The sequence below is a fragment of the Varroa jacobsoni genome, unplaced genomic scaffold, assembly GCF_002532875.2.
Source record: "Varroa jacobsoni isolate VJ856 unplaced genomic scaffold, vjacob_1.0 contig01766, whole genome shotgun sequence".
In the NCBI taxonomy this organism is placed as follows: domain Eukaryota; kingdom Metazoa; phylum Arthropoda; class Arachnida; order Mesostigmata; family Varroidae; genus Varroa; species Varroa jacobsoni.
This window is the reverse complement of record NW_019214687.1, coordinates 29,578-50,517: the sequence shown is the minus strand read 5'-3', so window position 1 is coordinate 50,517 and position 20,940 is coordinate 29,578. Positions and strand designations below refer to the sequence as shown.

General features: G+C 39.4%; 1 protein-coding gene across 1 annotated transcript in view; it reads right to left on the bottom strand.

The window, feature by feature from the left end:
- Window positions 1-1,065: 1,065 nt before the first annotated feature.
- LOC111272193 (carbonic anhydrase) overlaps window positions 1,066-20,940 on the bottom strand; it is a 36,950-nt gene continuing 17,075 nt past the window's right edge. The window contains exons 2-7 of the mRNA XM_022853491.2: window positions 8,503-8,739; window positions 7,536-7,684; window positions 5,719-5,847; window positions 5,318-5,497; window positions 2,794-2,880; window positions 1,066-2,421 (exon numbers count right to left, since the gene is read on the bottom strand). Of these exons, the coding sequence (XP_022709226.1) occupies window positions 2,329-2,421; window positions 2,794-2,880; window positions 5,318-5,497; window positions 5,719-5,847; window positions 7,536-7,684; window positions 8,503-8,739 (875 nt within the window). The 3' untranslated portion in view covers window positions 1,066-2,328. The remainder of the gene's footprint in view (window positions 2,422-2,793; window positions 2,881-5,317; window positions 5,498-5,718; window positions 5,848-7,535; window positions 7,685-8,502; window positions 8,740-20,940) is intronic.

Sequence of the window (20,940 nt, the reverse complement as noted above, 5' to 3'; positions counted from 1 at the left end):
TACAGTGCAAGCGACATGGGTGAAGCACAGGGCATCTTCTCGTTATTTGACGCATCTTTGTCCGTCCAAATAGCTTTTTTCTCACCTATTTTACCGTCATCGCCCTAGACAACTCCGAATAGTAGATCTACATAAACGCAGATCTTTCACGTGAACAATGTACATAGAAAAGGGGTTAAGTTCATTTTTCATATAGCAGCGGAAACTAAGAAAGTCTTCCAACATTCATTGTCATGTTTTTCTAAGTTACAAAGGTGACAGAAATTATCTATTTGTAATCAGTTCTAGCGAACGTAGATTTTCTTGCTACTATGACTCGTCTAATAAATTCTAGCTGGCTGGAAATATCAATCTGTCCTTCCTCTGTTACTCCCTGTTATGTATGCTTTAATTCAACAATATTTTCCTGTTATTAATAGGCTCCCCTGGCCAATTCCCGGGTGACTGTCAACGATTTCTGACCAGTGTATATCTCGTTTGATTTTGGGAGTGTTAGGCAATACCCATGGGTGACGCGGATCTGAGTATCTCTTTGACCGCACTGTCCGTTTAGAACCCAGATCATACGGTGGCAAATGACTAGCCAAAACATGCTCATAAGCCTATCGATTTGAATTCAATTCAGAGAAATAAATCCTGAAATATAAAAGCTCTGTTTTTACGTTAAATATTTATCTTACTCCATTTATTACTTACCAAATAATGGATATTTGGCAATTCTTCTTATTAGAAAAATCCCATCTTGTTTCAATGAAAAATAGAATCCATCTGGTGATAAGCTGGCCCTTTAATAATAAACTCAAATGTTTACGTTTAAGGGAGCCATTCCATACAGGTGGTTACATGTATATGCTGCTCATTGGGCGTTATCGATCAAAGAAAATCTAAACGACATTTACCACGTTGTCCTTTAAAATGTCTCAACTGAATCATCTAAAGGGGAAAAAAGTATAAAATTGAAAAATTTTGTTTTTAGTTATAGGTTCATTTGTGATATTGTGGTGTTGGTTCCGTCGGAACAACAACATTTCGTAACTTTATAAATCTGTAAAAAATGAAACATACTTTACGGCTGTTTTTCTTAGTAGTTTTATTTAAGATTTGAACGTAAATCTCTTTCAACAATGCTTCTCGGTTATTGTAATTACTGTACAGGTATTTTGTATCATCAAACAGGCTAATGCAGATTATCTAAAAGGTAACACCGTGTAACAAGTAAACGAGGTAGAGTTTTAGGTACATATATTAATAGATGGTACTTTGAGGAAAAGGTAACGTTTAATTTTTATTTAACGTAGAAATTAGTCATAAGACGTAAGTTCTTTTCGTACACTGTAACTGCTGTTTCATAGCACTTGAATATTGATTCCAGACACGTTTTGCTTTTTAAAGTCTTTTTTTTTTAAGTTTAAAGCAAAAAAACATTTTTTTTGTCTTGTTAGCCAGCCATCTTCTGTACGCATTGTAGTAGTACATTTTTTAGATATCCGAACGTTTCTGGAAAAATTGATGACTTATTCAATGAATCGTTTTATGATCATTGAATTTAGAACGGAAGTGAAGTTTCCTTATTTCACTCACTGCATCATGAGTTAGCCGAGTCATTTGGAAAAATAGGAAATATATTACACATTTATAAAAGTAGCATGTACGCATCACCCATTCAATCTTTCTAAACAAAAAAACAGGGCGTAGGCCCCGTGTAGCTAAAACCGCAAGTACCTCAACGACAGATAAATTGAATCATTACATAGTAAATTATGGCTAGTGGCTATGCATTACTTCCAAATTTAAATGGCTCCAACATGTTATATGTGTTACTCAAGCGGGAATAACTATAAGCAATCCGATATTCCTCACTTGCTCTAAGTGCTGGGCCTTTGTAAGTAAACCAGCCAAAAAGAGATGCAGTATCAGAAAGAAACAATATCCCAACAGGCCAACACTATCAGATATCGATATCTTCCCGCAGGATCAATAGGTAAAGCTAACAGTCGTCAGTCTGACGTTCACTACAAGTTAGTTACGCTCGACATATGTGGTTACCATTAATGGTTTAATAGCTATCTAACTAGCTCTAAATACAGCGGGTTTTCGTCATGTCACTACGATAGATATTCCCACAGCTGTAGTGTTCAATAAATATATTGTTCAATATTATTCAATGCTGTTCCACAACACTTTTCACTTACGATACTTTTGTCCTCTTCAAATTATCTCTTTGGTCGAAGCCGCGCGAATTGGAGGAACCTGAATGGCAATAGAACCCACTTTACATTGTATCTGTAATCAACATTAAATGTAACCTCAAATTATTGACGACTGACTTCAGTAAAGCCGAAACAGTAGAACTGAGGAGACGACAACAGCGAGCGACGGCATCAAACTGGATGATGACCCAGTAAAGAACGATGCACGCACCTGAAAACACCGCAATTTTGAGTTTTTATTTTTCAACTTTGAAGAGGAAGTTAGCTTTCCCAACTTATTCTAGACATTATTAAGTTCTACTTATCAAAAATGGGCTGCGTTTGATTCATAGCATTTTTCCATAAATGACCCCAGTGTTGTCAGAAACGAATTTGGACCCCAAATAGATAGAGGTAAGAAATATCGCTGGTGCATCGAATAGAAAGCGACAGGGACTTCCTAATGAAGGAAATGATTGATAGATGTGCAGCCTTTACGAAAAATTAGCTCGAAACCTTCGCAGCTGACCATATGACGAACATTCTATGAAGTTCAACTATAACTCCACAAGATTACTACAAACAATGCCACACTGTTACTTACCACACGGTTGTTGAGAGGTTGTACTGGCCTGAAGTTGTCAACCAGGGGTTTTTTGTCGGGCAACTGCGTCGATCGGAAGGCTTCAAGCTGTAGAAACGTTAATGAAGCAGATTTGCAAACGAACGTTACATAAAATATTATATGAACTCTTCACAGAACGGAAATCGATGATCAGCTAAGCAGTCCAGTCTATCGATACGTGGACGATTCAGCCATAATATACCTAATCACAAAATCTGATACCTAGTTACAATTATCAGATGTGGCTTGTTACGTTCCGTCTGAAACTTTAACTTGCAATCAGCTACCGATCCGATTTTATGCAAACACCTATGCGAGTGACTTTAGGTTTCACACATAGGAGTATCTGTGCGGTCTCATAACTGACATAAATTTCGGTGAAATGCATGCTATATAGATAATATGTACAATATATAGGTGTGCATAAATGAATAAAAGGTGTTCCAGAAGACAACAGGACTTGTTGAAAAAACTGAAATCGGTGAGATAAGTATGAAAAGTTACATCGACTTGTTTTTCCAAGTAACACTTAGCCAGTCATATTCATGTACGCTAACACTTGAATTATCAAGCTAAGGACACGTACATACAGAGGGAGCTCTGAGCTTCTATTGAACTAGGTAAGTATTTCGAATTCAATGGCGGGCATTACAATCAAGCATTGCTCTAGGCTGCTATTTTTCGAATGGCTACGAGACGATCTATTTGCGGTAATATCTGACCTTGTCGCAGAAATTCAGAAAACGTTTAATTTGTTTAAAAAAAGGTTCGCTGATCTATACTTTTGACTAAATGATCGAAAAACGTCTTATTGCGTACGCAGTTGTTTTTTGGTTATCGGCTATAGGGGTAAAACATTCGCAATCGAAGCGATGGTTGTAACGCAGTCACGCATTTTCCGACATTACGTCTGTCAAAGAGGTTTTACTCGCCGAGCTTAGTCGCCTCTTAAAAGACCGACTCTAATTTTTGAAGCATTGCGTAAAGGCATGTTTCTCGTACTCAACTCCTACTTAGTTTTCATAGCTTTACTAGTACGTTGGCGCGCCCCTCAATACTACCTCTCGGAAAAGTGAATTTTACTTTTTGAAAAGGGGTGAATTTCACAAATTCTACTAATTCATTTTCAGCTAGATGTTTGTCGACGATAAGCTTTACATCCAGATACATGTAATATTAATGAATCAAATACTTCGACAAAAGATGATTGAGATCGTCGTCGGAAATTTAATATGAATCCTACATCTCTTCGTATAGATTTCCTTCATAGGACCTTTTTCTTGCATCGCTTCAAACTCGTCACAACCGCGTACGGCGCCAAACCATAATAATGTGGGTGTCCTAGGTTTCTCAAATTTAAAATTTGACTAAATAAAGTAAAATATTGTATCTTTTAATAAACAACAATGAGATTGTTTTCAGGAAGCGATAGCATTACATCGTGACCTAAGTATACGTGTGTTCTAATTATGAGATTCCAAACCAGGTGTAAGTTATTCTACTTTCTAGGCAAAATGTGTTTGCATGTTTTATTAACTGAACTGACGTTCATTAAATAACAACACGGAACTTCATCTTGTTTTTCTATTGTTATTATTATTATAATGTTACTGTTGTATGGCCTGTACCTGTTACATGTTGACGTTTATTAATCAAGTCCATCTGAGGGTGGATATTAGGAGTAGCTAGTTGAAATTTTATAACACTTGATATGTTTGCATTATGAATTTTTCTCTACCCGTCTAAAACTGTGAAGTCTCCTATAGAAGCAGGTATGTTTATTTTTATAACTCAAATCTGGATAAGCGCATCATATAGCTGCGTAAGTAACGTTACGTGAAGCCAACAGGTGAAGTCTTTTTTCCGTTTAACAATAACACGGGGCACGGGAATTGATGGCTCTACCGCACCAAATGATCGTTTTGCTGATTTCAATCACCCCTTAAAATGCTTCCCATTTATTTGAGAGCTATATGTTGATATACTACACCATATACTGTGTGCGTTATTTGGACATTATTGTATATTGCTATTTTATATTTGCAACTTGGAACCAGACAAGTAGGTATCTGCAGGCACTTGGCAATGAATTCTACACGCTGTCAGGCCCCAAAACAATCCCAAGGTCACAATCTCCGAAAATTTCAACTTGGGCCACAACCGTTGCGAATTTCAACTCAGTGATGTAGTGTATTTACCTCAGATCAACGGTCTTATGAAAAAAACAGCAAGAATTTATTAAGAAGTGGTACTAACTTCATAATCCTTACCGTCAGGTATAAAATATTCGAGTACTGAAAACTGGAATTCAATTTCAGTTCTCAGGCTCAGTCCCCTTCACGCGTCTGCATTCACGTCATGAATTACTCTGTCAATCAAAATATGATTGTGCAGAAATCTGCAAATTTTAGACAATGATCTTTCTAGTCGGGCTGAAAGAAATTACTAGTAAAAACGGCTAGCGATTTTCAGTAGGTAGTTAGAGAAATAAGGATATACAGACCTCAACTTCAGTAATTTTTAAAGGTTCGCGGAGTACGAGCCATGTGACCACTTCAGAACATGGTGGAGTGGTGAGGGAACCTTCATAGGTGAAGAAATCTCGGCTGGACGGAAGCAACATGCTAGGCGACAGCTCATCAGTGATATTGATTTTGGTATTAGCTTCCATTCCTGTGATCAGCTGAAGTGGCATTTCAAACATAATGAGTGAAGCCAATCATGTTAGAAGTACGAAGTTTCAGATCTATGTAAACTCTTAAGATGTGCGTAAATTATAATAGTTCTTTGAAAGCAGAATCTGCACAGACGATATCTTTTATGAACATTAATTTCAAACTGTAAATTTGCTTTAGTCATACAGCATAAATTCAGGCCAATCTCAATTAACTTTCAATCGTTTACCTTAGCGATTTTCCGGATACCCATGTTACTTGAGCCCTTGCTGAGGTTGAAGAAGATGCCAAGAACTGCGATGGCGCCCGGGAAGTTAGTGTTATCAGTTACGTTAGCTGCGATATGCACCATATGGAGCTGAAAGGAGACGTACATTGGGATCTACACTGTCAATCTCACCTTCGATTTACCATTGCACCTATAACCTCATTGATGTTAAAACCAATATTAGTTCCGTAAGTGCATTTTATTTGGTGAACCAATAGGACTGACTCACTTACCGCAATAACGGACTATTTCGAACAGCCAAAAAAAAAACAGTTTATAAAAATAACGTGTTCTTTTATCTCTCACTGTCTACGGGCTTCGGTAATCAAAACGAGCGGCATTTGCTAACTATTCTATTACAGTTTGCCGTTTAAGGCTAGATTATCTTAAAAAAACACTCGGGTGTAATTAGTGTACAGTCTGATACATGTACAAAACAGTAGTCCAAATGTGTGCACAAAACAACAGCAAAAACAGAACTCCATAGCTGGACGATATTGACATTATAAGCGAAGAATAACATGCAAAAACTAACAGTCGCAAGTTTCCTGATATAGTAGCATTACTTAAAGAGGGCTGTATCGTTGCGCGACTTGAACCTGGGTCTATTGTCATGGCCGAGTTCTCCGAATATCGAGCGTTAAATTTTTTTCTAGATAAATCTTTTCAGAAAGAGAAACATTAGATAGGAGAGCTCAGTACAATTGGTAGTTATAGGTTCTCTGATAGGGCAGCAATGTCCTATTAGCTCGAACAAATTTACGCTTTTCATCGTTCCACATGCACGCCACTATCTAGTTTTTTTTCTTCTATCATCATGATACAGAGATAATACTGGAGAAGTTAGAAGGCACTACGAATTAAACGTTTAACTTGTACGTCGAGAACCGCAATATCCAAAGCATTTGCTGGTATTCAACGAACCGATCGGTGCAAACGGCTAAAGTTAAGCCTGTTCAGCATGGCGATTAAAGGCCGCTCATAGCTTCTATGAGACATGTCGAATAGACGGGACTAACACGCGAGTGCGCCACACAAACTAAAATTAAGAGAAGGCTTAGTAATTTTGCACTCTCTTGATATCACTTCACCGACGACTCTGTGATTATACCCTAATAGTATACAATAAAAACACGTGGATGCCCACTAGTTACAGCCTACCAAGAGCGTTATGACAATACTTCGCTAGTACAAGCAGTCAAATCAGCCAACTTAGTAACTATGAGACCGCAGAGCAAATGACTTTATATCTCGTCTTCGATTAGCCGTATTTATCACGTACTCGTAAGAGTGATAACACTTCATCATAACAATAGTTAGAGAGAGCTCCGTTGATTTTGTCACATTAATAGTTATTTGTTTGGCTGGTTAGCAGGATCACTTGGCCTATGTATGCACCTAGAATAGAATAAAATAGGGATACGTTGAGTTTTATACGATATGACCATACGAGGAAATACGCTCACACAATTATATTCATAGGTCTCATGTATTTTGCCATAGCGTTCCGTGCATTTGCTTACCTTTTCGTTATTTAAACATACAATTATTAAACAACATAAAAACACGTTTTTCAAACGTTCTTTGGCTAAAGTCCTTAAAGGTTATTATTCTACTGTTTATGTTTTCAACAACGAAACTTTAATATTTGTAGCTCACGGACTGAACATTGATAGAGGTAAGTTCAACAACGTGGACGTTTCTGCGTGTCTGATATACTATAAACACTTATTGTACGTTCTATATGGGACACAAGAAATATCCAAGGTACGACTAACCTCGATGGGGTACCGTTTTCCGTTAATGGTATGCTCAGATCCTCTGTAGCTGTCTTTGCCCCAGTGGAAATGCATTTGCAGTAACTTGTACTCCCCCGAGAGAGGGCCTCCGCTTAGCTTCTGGGTCCACTCGTTGGAATTCAGCTGAACTACAATTGAAGCATACGAAGACATTGTACTGAGCAGTTAGTGCCAACAAATGAATGAATGAATGAAATAAATGAAATAATCTGGATCTTGCTGGAACTATGGTACTTTAAGCAAAATTACTTCAAAATAGCTTAAACGTTGTCGAGACGCATTTATAAACCAGCATAGATGAAGTTGAAGTTCTGTTGATTCTTATATATGCTTATGTTTTTCCACTCATCGGTTCTTATGGACTTGCTCCGCTGGAGTCCATTACAGAAATACGAAGCAGTCAAAGAAACACAAACAAGTCTGCTCAGTAATAGACAGCCAAGAGTAAACGCTATTGTGACCACTTCAACATATTTCTGTTTGTAATGCCCCAGTATCGGCTTTGGCATGATATAACGCATAATGCCGTAAACCTTCCACTATCCCTCGCACGTAATAAGCAACGCCGTAAGCCTACAAGCGTTTTACATTCTTAAGTCTATACATGTTACAGCTTAGGCGATCTATGAATGAATGATTACTCATAATCCTGTGATAAACTACTAAAATATTCTGTTGTTTTTCTAGGTACTGTTAAGGTGCGAATAAATTTTATCAGGTATCATTTAGTTGCAATACCTGACCTGAAAATTTTCTACTACGAATCATATCATTTTGTACGATCAGGGCAGTGAAAAGATCCAATGACATTTTACATGGATCATTATACGACGTATTGCTGATGTCTTCTCTCGCTGTGAGGGTATATATATCCGAACGAATACAAACAATAACATTACGCTATGATTATTTAATATATATATATGAACTGATCCAATATACTCACCTGTGTGTCCATTATTGACACCTAAGATACTGGGAGTGATTTTATCGTGACCAGTTAGGGCAAGCGGCTTGAGCGATTTATCGTATTTTGTCCTTATGACCTCAATATCGATAGGACTTTGTCGCTTCATTGCACATTGATTATTGCCACTCATCTCAATGAGACCCCACGCGTCCGGCCCTGTTGCTCCTTCGTAGCTCCACTCATCGTGGTCTTCGGCGGCCCACGCATAATTCGCTGTAATTATTGCAACGGCACTAAGTAAAAGAAAGGACAAATCGGCAAAGTAATGTATCTAATCGTTATGGTACGAGGCACTTCCTACTGATAGACAGAAGGAGAAGGCTGTGCACGGCCTATTTTTGGCGTAATTACTCTCAGAGCGGAGAGGGAGTTGAACTGTACAAAGTTATTTGAAACGATGCGCTTATTCGCTAACTAACAGACTACCTAGTTAACGTATTAACCTAGAAGTAAAGGTTAATCTTACTTTATCCGTACTTCTTATGTATCTGTATAAATAGAATCCATTGTTGGTAGGCAACACGGGGGCGTTTACGCGTGCGTTATGGCAGCGTCCGAAAATATTTGATTATAGAAGTCTTATAAAGGAAATTGAATTTATTTTGTCCATATTACATGTTACGTGCATACGAATGGGTATCGGAAAACAACTGGGCCGTTTATGGGCCGTTTATTATGTATACACATATATAATGATGACATACACACACGAAATGTGAGATCTACATGAAGCTTAGGTATGGATCCTCTAGGTGAGCATTTATCATTTGATGTTTCTGTTGCGCAACAGTGCTCGCTGTAAGACGTTGCAGTAATGCAATGTGTGATACATTGCACGGAAACACCAGTGTGATTCGGTAGTACGTAGTTTATAAAGTTGATCTCAAGTGACTCTAGTGATTTTTTCAGTGGGCACAGTTTCTAGTGAATCTATTACTGATCAACAGAAAGATGGTCACAGGCACACTTGTGACCAGAGTGGCTTTACAACGTTAGTGCGAGTTTCCCGACGAAAGTAAGTGACTATGGTTTGTATCGGCACTTTCTGACGGGTGTTACTACTATAACTCGAACAGACCCATAGACATCGAAAGGGCATGCACTACCAAAGAATGGGTGCTAGACTTCCGACAGTTTACTTTATCGAAACTCAGAGTACTCTCTCTATTGCGTTGACACTCTCTACAAAACCATGCGCGTGCGTTATGACATCGCATGCTGTCGTGCATAATGGAACGGTTTACTGCATGCACCTACGCTGTACAACCATAGCCAGAACTCATAAGTTCTGTTACTTGGCGTTGATAACGTCTGGCTGAACCCAGCAAGGGCCCAGTAGATACCACGTGGTTATACGCATCGTTCTATAATTCAGTGTTGTGCATACCACTCCATAGAAACGAGCCTTAGCAGCTGCTCGCAGTACGTTTCGTCCTTTGACTTCCGCTAGTTCTACCGTAGCCCTAGTGCTACGAAGCCTAGCCGTTCTCCAAAAATTATAATAGTCCCTTATCTTCAGCCTTATTCCGTAGCAGGTAAGAAAACCAGAGCTTCTTGGTTGGCCGTATCTTTAATCGCGACTGCAATATCATTTAAGGAGGATTATTACGATAGTTATTATCGAGGTCAATATAGAATCAAATTTTTTTATATCTGTGAACGTTTGCGCCCAAAATTAGATTAGTGAAAATAGCAATTATATCGCTGCAAGGTTAACAAACTGGTGCTCACGCACGCCTAAACGACCTAGTTTTTGTAACTCCCGTCAAGTATTGATATATTATTAGCTGGGTGTTCGCCTCTGTTAACCTTCGGGAAAATCTTTGTTGATCTTCGATCCGGCCCGTTGGCGCTACGATCGATGTTTGTTGTTGTGATTATGTCTAGTGGGTGTCGGCGACGTATTTAACGTACGAGATTCATTGAAAGAATTGATAAGAGCGAACAAACTCAAACTTGTATATCATACATCCTCTTCACATACGTAGTGAACTACGGCAGCACGGTACGTTAGGCATCTATGTTATGCTAATTAACACTGGTAATACGTACTGTATTTGTTATTTTCATCGACGAAGTGGGTGGCCAAATTGAAGTTAAGGATTAGCATACATCTTTTAATATCTATTAACATCTGTATCGTATACTTCTACCCGTTCAACGGTTGTGATACAATTGTTTAGAGTCTAGTCATGAATTTTTACTGGGAAACAGGCTTGCCAAATACTGATATAGTATTTTTCCGCTGAAACATATCGGACGCATCGAAGAAATCATATATATATATATATATATATATATAAACGTTTAACACATTTTCAAAGAAACTGCGTGTAACTGTTAAACGTTCTAACCAATAAAATATCGTCATGACTGATTCACATTTTATACGGGCGTCTATCACACTGATTTAGAAAGCGCATCATATTGTGTGGTACTGTTAAGTTTAAACGCTATCCGAAATCAAAGACACGATACCAACACTTGTTTTTAAAATGTCGCTTATTGCCACTTATTAATGCATCGAATAACGTCATGCTATTACTTGGACGGTATACAAGAGCGTCGTGGCTGGACCGTTTCCGCAGGTATTATCGCTGCTGATAGCGAATGAAAGCCATCAAAATATATTCAATCAAAGCGATCTTTTGCCACTTAACGGTCCGTGGTAGACGAAAGGGAACAAATCGGACCGCTGTCCGTGCTCCCTAACGTTATGTTCGTTTATGGCATCTTTACGTACATGCATCAGTCCTTTATCGTTATCGGAAGATCACTTGATAATTTCGTTTTGCTTGTTTCGTCACTCTGGCGGCCTTTATGCATGTTTTCCTTTTAGTCCAAGTGACTCGACTTAGATGTACACGCTCTTATGTGTACATATTCCTAAAAAAATAGGCAGTGCCCAGAAATCCTATAGTACGAGTCGGTAGAGGTTCACACCTGCTTTCCTAATTCTGTTTTCGCATTTGGGCAGGCCATTTTTTTTTGTTATCTCTGATGCCATCATTAGATCATACCTAAAACGCTTTCTAGTCAATACTTTGTGCCTTGCTCCAGTGTCGTTTGCCGAACTGCTTGAACGAACGATGAAAATTGCTTCTAGAGTAGAAGCCGTCCAAAACGATGTTCGACTCTGGATGAATGGGTCCGTTTAGGACACGCTTGACACATATGTGATTTATGACCTAAATATCTTATTCGATTTGCCTCCTTCAGTAATTTTCTTGAGCAAGCAAAATGAAAGTTATCGTTACACTGAGCACTGCTAAGGCGAGACGGTATCTATTTACGAATTTTATTTTCCAGAAATGAAATTTTTTTCAGGTGTTATAGGAAGGTACAGCAAATTGGGCGGACGTCGGGTCGAATCTGACTTCGATCTTCATTATCCGGGTTATTTGTATAGAGGGTAGAAATGAGACGCATCCTCATCGCTGGTCTCGTTGTGCGGTAGTGGCGTAAGCCCTACTGACATCAGGACCCTAGTCTTGCTATTCTCGTACTCGAACACTGCCGGATCGCCTTGTTAATCCTTCACGAGCCGTATCAGTATAATCGTAATCATACATGCACTGAACGACACATCACGTATGTAGAACGTTTAAAATAACCGCGCTCTGCCAGTATGGTTAGGTTACGAAGAGATATCGCTTTTACGTTGTAAATAAGACGACTATTGATAAACAGTTGTACCCTTTAGGCCTACATTGCAACAAATATAAATCAGCTTGGTCATTTAGTTTCAAACAAATAAGGCTGTCTTACTAGCAACATAACTATTCTATGCAGCTTTTATGGTTACAGGAGAGACGAATAGGCTTTTTGACACGTACTATTCATTGGTAACGATTCTCTCCTAGACTTCTTTTGAAAAGTAGTGGCTGTATCCTTCTGCCTGTAGGAAGAATCTATACTCGTATCAAGGTACAAGGAAGGGGTGTGTGTGATCGAAAACATAAATATGTGACAATAATGGAAGCAATACCGATGGAATTCGCATGCAGTAATCTAGTTGGTTTCAAACAATAGGGACAACGTTGTTTTTCGTAGTAAACTTGAAACAAAATGTTGTGGTTGGTCGAACTGGAGTATACTCTGCCCTGACTTTTTGCTTTTGAAGTTTTGTAAGACGAGAACCTTGTTTTCTTTCTTTTTTTTTTCAATATAAATTTGATAATTCTCTCATATAGTGTAGATTTTTGGGAATTTCCCCAACGAAGTTTTGCCATGTAACTTTTCAGGATAACATCAGTTCCGCTAACTTGAAAAGAAATATAAAATACAGCACGTACTATCAATAATATCATCTATAAATATATCCTGATTGATTTTTGCTTGAATATCAGAGACTGCTTTGAGGCATACACTTTTTGCGGTAATGGCTCGTTAATTTTTCTGTGTATTACAACAACTTCTGCATACTGCACGCTTCCGACAAGGCTCTATCTGCAACGCGTTTTTACCGACGACTTCGGCTTACACAAATATTATATATCTAACTATGCTGCACATATGTCGACGATGACGGTAGTGACGCTAATGATTCATGAGACCGACACCTCAACAAAATTTATTTCTATGAGGATTCAAAATTTATTGCACGCGACGTTTCCCTTTACCCGGCTCAATAATAGGGGTAGCGCCGCGAACGACAACAAAAAATAGGCTGGGTTTTGCTTGATGCGCTGTCATCATTTCTGCCCCGACTGGTCTACATATTCACTGTCTACTGTCATTTCTTTGACGCGTATCACAAAACAAGATTTGATATCAATTTGTATTAGCAAATACTTAACAGACCATTGTATGTCTAAGCAGGTCAAAGGCAGATTATGCTGATGTCCTGATTTAATTATTGGACAGGTAGCATATATTTAGTAGTAATGTACTATAATTTTCAAAATTGACCTATGAAATTAATAAGGGATTTCTTCCGGGGGTTTCATTTCTTAATCAAGTCTCCCGTACTTATGCACTGGCAGTGCCCTCGCTCTTTTAGGATATCTGCAGAAAGTATTACCGAAGCGAACCATCACGATTTTTAAAGGTTAAGGTTCAGAGAAAAGCGTACTGTATAAGATGATACTTCAGATGCAAAGGTAACTTATTACATTGTTAGTTTTATAAGTTGAACATGTAGTTGTATATGAGCAGCTCCGATCAGTAGTCTGATTGGTTAGTATTTAAATTCGGAATGCAACAACGTCGGCCTATTACCACATAGTAGCCTATAAGATAAGACTGTATTCCATATCGTCTACTATTTATGAATAATCAAAACAGATTATTATTTATATTCCCTCTGTATAAATCGTTGTTCCTGATCAAGGTGAGTTCGGATTATTCATTTATATTTCTGGCTGAGAGCTGTCAGTCAGAAATATAGATGTTAAGCAAGTTATTACTAGAACCACCTTATGTTGTATACTTGTTTAGGTGCTTTGATGTGCTGGAATAATTAAGAAAACTAGCTCAGATGAACGCTTTAAAACGAGTTGGTAAACCCGTTTAACCCGAGCTTAAACGAGAATGCAACGAACATAATTAGCTGCATTAGAAGACGTCCATATTGAAATCCAGGCTTGCGTGAAAATAAGAGCTTTTCGAAATAACCACAAATTACTTTTTCGGAATAATTCTACGTCTAATACATCATTGGCAATTGGACATTTTCTAGATTGATCGCATCATATGGTTGGCTATCTTCTCTAGAGATCACCTGCTATTCATGATTTCCAGACATAGCAGAGTATAATATACACTAATGTTAGCTTGGCCCATGTCTACGTGTCCGATGTTCCAGCGAAGTCCATGTATCAAATCGGCAAGTTCACTTTACGCTGGTAACGTCTCGTAAGCGGAAGAACTAAACCTCGAAGCTTTTCAAGCATCTATTCTATCTAAAATTTAACTGTCTTCATTAGGTCCAAATCAAACCCCCTAAACATATTCAGCAAAATATTCTATCGTCCTTAGTTATATAAAGCGTGGCAATATCCTTGTATTGAATAGATAATCAAATCAATAAGCGTGTCGGGGCAAACATTGGCCGATGTTTACTTGGCTTGTTGATATTATTACACGTTTATGGCAATGACAGGCGATAGACAGCTTGTTTAAACGTCGCCTACTACGTAAGCTAACAGATGGCATTTAGCTGGTCGGCTAGCAATAAGGCTGCGTATATACTGTTCATTGAATTGTTGCTCTCGGCACGTCCATTAAAGTGTAGTATAATAAGCTACGGCGCAACGCGATAAAAGTGAGAGTTAAATTTTACCCGTTATCGGTTTACGGGACTAATCTGTTAACCTGGTTAGGCCTGTGTTGTGTCGGAGAGTGTTTATATAAACTTTATTTTTAGCCATCAGTTTAGATCTTGTTCTAGATTGCGCTATAATCGTTGCTTCTGTCTGTTCGGATATAAAATCGATTGTTTACTTCTTAACTTGAGCCTGCGATTTGTCATAAAGTCGGGCGGCCTTCTCCTTTTAGTTGATTAAGGCGTTTTATCGAGCCGTGCCTCGAATAGCGGAATACTGAGGGAGTGAGGAAAACTATTAGACACGAAGTTCAGTATCAGGTAGGATGACTTCTTGGTTTGTTCAGCTTCGTCAGCGTTTAGAACTTCGAAAGCGTATTTTTGCTTCTTATCGTTAGTAGCTCTATAGCACACCTATGATTTTAAATCAGTTGTAAATTGTACGGGACATAATTTATTCTATTCATCAGTGAAACCCTATAATTGACGCTTGCCCATAACCGTTTCTGTATATGTGGAAAGTGTAGTTTTGCATAGAAAAGCAAAGAATGTTGCCCTTACGCAAAGCAGGCCTTTCTTTTAGTAGAACCTGTTATGGACGTTGTGCAGTACGATAGCTTAACGTACATTTTTGCGAATCTCTTTTAAATACCCGAACATTTCAGTATACTCCTGCCTATCCTCCAGTCAAGGCCCGTGCTCAAACGCATACTAACGTCGACTTCTCATTTTTTTGTAGACAAAATTTACAATATGCTTGCTTTTGTGGAACATCGTACCTATACTGGATATAAAACCGGAATACTCGGTATATATTTAAATTACTCGCAAATCTACTTTCGGACCAAACAAAAACGATTTCATAAAATGAAGAAAATATATATCTATAGTATCCATTAAAGGCCGTTCGGTTGGGCATGCCCGGACAACCTACGATCCTATTTTTTTATGCGTCCATTAAGCTATAGAAGCAAATCAATTGCGGGTCGGCAGAGTTCTAAATAGTCCTCAGTGGAAGCTCAAAGGTCTTATAAAAGAGTTTTGTTATCCATAATGATTTAAAGTAAAAAGCACAACTACCTAACAAACGTGAATATTTCACCTAATTTGTAAATAAAAATTTCAAAATTCGATGATTGCTGGAACGTAACAATAGACCCTCGTAAGACGACATGCCTATATGTAATAAATTATTGAAATCTAACTTTGTAGAAATAGAGCTATTAGTAGATATTTGAATAAGTATCTTAGAAATATGTGGTGCGCACTTATTCTTTTCTGCCTAGTATTATCGATGGCGAATGCAGTATTTACCGGCTTCCGGCATTCGCGGCTATTTCCAGAGGCCGGTTCGATTCTTCTTTGTGTTGCATTTTACGTGTTATTTTATGTCGATTCGAGAGGCGTGCGTCTGCTCTTTCCTGTGAAACAAAAAACGAAAGTCGACATTCGAATGTCGACTTCTCGAGGCGTACATACGACTGTGACACCATATTCTTCTTGATCTCGAAAACTTCCAGCATCCCTTGAAGATCGATCTCTTTCCGCTCCAGGAAGAAGCCACCGCTAGCAGCTGTGCACGTTGAGGGTACGGGCTCGGTTACCATTATTCTTAGCAAGTGTTCGGGGTTGTCTTAGTTTAATCGACATACGCCAGTCTGCCAGCCTGTGGACTGTGTAAGCACGGCTTTTTTCTCTTCACTCTTTATCTGGGAATCTGTTATTGTTTAGCGAGGCAAGGCAACTACTCTATTACAAAGGATAGATCATTGGGACTTGCCTCGCAGTTATTATCAATCAAATCTCTAATCAAATAAAGAAAAAATTAATAATTTGATTCAGTTATTCGCGTTTACTGGCAGTAGTCGAGGACTTTAGATACACTGGCCATCGGCACAACATATCAACATCAGAAAAAAAATCTAGAAATCATTTTGTATCGTACGACATAGGTCTTTGGACGGCAGCGACGAACTGCGAGGCAATTTTGAATCACTATGTGTAGCCCAGTACTTATTCAAGGAAGTAGGCTTCAACACAATTTACTTGTTTAGTTTTTTCCATAATAAGCTTTTTCTAAATGACGTGTATTCCATATGTTGCGATCGGAGTTACGCTAAGGTCGGAAAAGCTGAGAACGGTTGCGAGGAACAAGTGAAAAGGTGACTTGATCGTCTATGCAGCCGATAAGGTCGTCCTTTATCTTTCAGTGACGTACGTAGTGAAACTTCTACTGTCCGCAGAAAAGAGCTGCTCCAACTACACAAACGGGTTGAAGAACCGAAAGGTAAGTTGCCGAAGTACAAGTCGTCAGTGGCCTCTGCCTGCCTTCCTTTCTGAACTTTATCTCCTTCGTCTTGAACAGGTTCACGGTCAGTCCTGAATTTGTGACTGGTATGTATAGCCGGATCAGAGCATATTATACCTGGATTTTGTTCTGTCCGCATATTACTAGGTCGTCTACATACAAGATGACTCCCACTGACCTTTGGACCTCTGATCTAACCAAGGAGGCTCTTCAGCAAAGCAAAAGTGGGCTATGGTTGTTCCTCTCAGGAAAGTCAATTGTCTATGTAAAAAGGAAAGTTCAACCGCTCCGTTGTCGATGATTATTTTGGTTTCTAGTGGAATCCCAGCGAGAAGGTTGACCACGTTTTTAGAGACACCAATCTCGTTCAGCAGTGAACATAACCTTATTCTCAGCACCGCATCAAAGATGATTTTGAAGTTGACGAACACCGCGTATAGTAGATTGCATTATGTGACCAATGCACCTTTGATGTTAGTAATCAGGATACTGCACGCCGTTTCCATTGACAATTCTTTCTAGGACCCATGTTACTCCGCTAGAATGGCGTGTAAGTAGCTTCTTAGTGGCACTTTTTTACCTAGCAAGCCGAAAAGCAGCTTGTAACAAAAGTCTTTCTTTGCTATCCTTACTATTATAATGAAGATACGGTCGAACCGCCCTTTCCTTTAGGGATCACTAACAGGGTAGTGTGTCTTCATTGGGCTGGAAGTGTATCGGTGCGCGAACATCTATTAAATAGCGCTCTCTAGGACAGTAACGGAATAACGCTGCATTTGAATGACGCTTGCAGACCCTACCTGAATCAGCGGATTTCTTCGTTGTGTAGGTTCCCAAGACCTTGCCACATTGTAAACTCTTGTTGAGGTATTGGAGTTCTGTTTCCCTACGCTGCGGCGAAAAAATTCACTGCATTCGATATCGTATTCCTTGACACAAACATCTCCGAGAAGTGATTTATGAGGACCGAAATGCTAATCAGGCAAGCTTCCGTAATACGTTAGCCATTTGTATAGTTAACGTTCTTCGCCGATGATCAAACGGGTTTTCAGCCGTTCAAAGTATTGCTGTCTTTGCGGAGCACACGCTTTTCACGAAAAGGTAGGCTAAACGATAAAATTCGGGCACTGGAAGGGTAGAACGATGGTCATGCATTTGAAGGCCATATGGGCCGTCAAGGCAAGATTACAACTATATAGATAAACCGCGGTCTATGCTTCCAGGAAATAAAAGGAAATACTGGAGAATTTTGACCAAACCCTGTGCACAAGTTTCGGCATTCACCGCTTCAGGTACAGAGAGAACTTTGTGGGTGCTTATCTATCTACATTTAGGTTTAGCGACGGAGTTTAGCATTTGACAGTCCGCGCAACTGCAACAAAGACGGTACGTGAGCACAAATGTTTGCGGTCTCTAAGAATGATTTTCATTGTGAAATTTTACGCTAACCGTGCTTACATTCGTGGCAAATATGGCGACAGCCAGATTTCGGAAAAGGAAATCACCAAAGCGATTGATTACTCAGCAAACAACATGTGCTAGCGTGTTCTGAAGGACCCCAATGCGGCTCGAGTTTGGCAGGTTATGGCGAACGTTAAAGTCCCTAAAAATGAGAAGAGGAGGAGGCGCAGAATAAGAAATAATTTTGCATCTTCTGAATCCGCTCTTTCTTAATAATATCATCTGCTGCTTTCGATCCGTACTGTTGACCTGGGTTATGGACTAAATAACGTCTCTAAAGAACCTTCCATTTCGCTGATATATCTGCCCTTTCTAAGTTCCAGGTATTCGTGGTAACTAGCGAGAAAGAACATCGTAACTGGGTCGTTGCTCTGTTAATGTACTTCTCTGCTTCACACATAGCACTGTCAATGTCGATTTTCGGCACTACACAAATAGCCAGGGACGTTTTCCTAGGAAAAGTCTCTACAAGCGCAGGGTCGAGGGCTGCACGACGTTGTTGCTCGGTACAAGTGTTGTTTTTCGTGGTGGAGAAAGGGTCTCTCGAAGAGTTATTATCGCATGTTACGGCCATCAACCGTCAAAGGCTCCACATGTTTCCAAGCTTCACACGTATCTTCCTAGTCCATCGTTCGCTTAAATAAGAATGTTGGAAAAGCCATTGAATAATTCTTTAACGTACGCATATCTAAACATCAGTTGATCAGTCTGTGGGCATCGGGCATATCCTACGACGCCACGTTTCATCTTGGCCGAGTGTCGGACTAGGCTTACCATTAGCCTTATAGGCTATATGTATCGCTCTATTACACTTCGGAAAGCAGCATCTATAAGCATTGGCTTGCGTACATCCGCCTGTTGCATCTCGCGCAAACATTTACACTGACTAGTCGCGATTCCTCCTGGCGCTATGGTAGCGACAAAAATACAGCCATTTTCGAGAATTGGTGGATGTAGACTGTGCATCGCCTGCTACTATTGCTCTTTTGAATTTCATGAAACATTTGCACAGCTGGCTTGTGTTTATCGTTGGTTCTGTTGATGTTATGTGATTCCCACTACCTCGACGTGTAATGTAACTTCGACGTAACGCGAGTGCGTGTCCGTGGCTGAACTACGTTTAACCGAAGGGTTTTTAGTCGCAACACTGTCCTTCATCGTCCTCATTCGAAGGAGAAGTGCGTGCTTTTTCAGGCTTGGTCAGTGCACTCTCAAGAGGAAAGGCCGTTCACTCGTAGACCCCTAGAAATAGTGCGTGTTATCGGTCTTCCACGGCGCACGAAGTAGAGGCGGCTCAATTAATGCCTAGCACGTCTAACGGGGCTAGTGGGTCTCCCACAAAATTCGCGTAGACCGATGATATCAGTAGGGTTCGTTCATTTGGGACAAATTTCTTTTGATCTTGATGTCCTCCTTTAATTCGAGTGACTTCACGATAATCTTCAAAGATTTTACTTAATGTTATTTAGTGGTTCCCATATGTAATTCTCTTAAAAGTTTGTTTAGATTTACTTCCGTTCGCAACATTTTTAAGCACCCCAATTTTAATAAATTTATATTATCCAAACAGCGTGCGCGTAAACTTAATCAGTCCTCTACACAGCAGCAACGTAGCTGCGTGAAAATGAGCAGTAGAGTTGGCGTTATTTTAATTAATTATATTAGACATGGAGCATACGCGGAATCCTCGCATGAGTTACTTTTACGCTCTTTGCTTATGTTCTATATAGTAAGTATATATGATACATTTACATATCTAAAATATGTTTCGTATACGCAGAAACTAGGCTTAAAGTAGTTGGAAGAAGAACTATTGCGGTCGAAATAGGGGAGGTGTGGCGTTTCCCTGCCTTACACTCGTTGTGCTCATTGCTTTAGAAAGTTATTTAAATGTTAACGTTTTCTTTATCATTACTGAGATGTTTCAGTCATGTTCCAGCCTATTCTCCGTTGTCTTATAAACCTTGGACATGATCCTTTTCCCGGTTTGTTCATGCTCGTCCTGATTTATTGTATCAGTGAAGCGAAAAGCTCGACACTGCATTCTGTATTCTGCTGCTTAAGTCATGTGCGGTACTCCTAATACCTAAGCCTCTTTCCATCAACCGGCTAGCCAAAGTCATACAAAAAACTAACCCGGCCGGGAGCTCTCTCGCAATTTGTTTTATCTGAAAGCGGAAATAAGGTACGTTCACAGTGGCATCTCTGACACCATGGCACTGTTGACCAAGGGATCTAACCGTTCTTTTCGCTCGTACACATTATACGATTTACATCAGCCATCTTCCGGCGTGCTTAGCGTCCTCTCCGAACTGGATTTCCTTAGTGTCCTTGATGTGACATATGCGCGCTTAAGTATAAAATAACCAGGTATTTATTT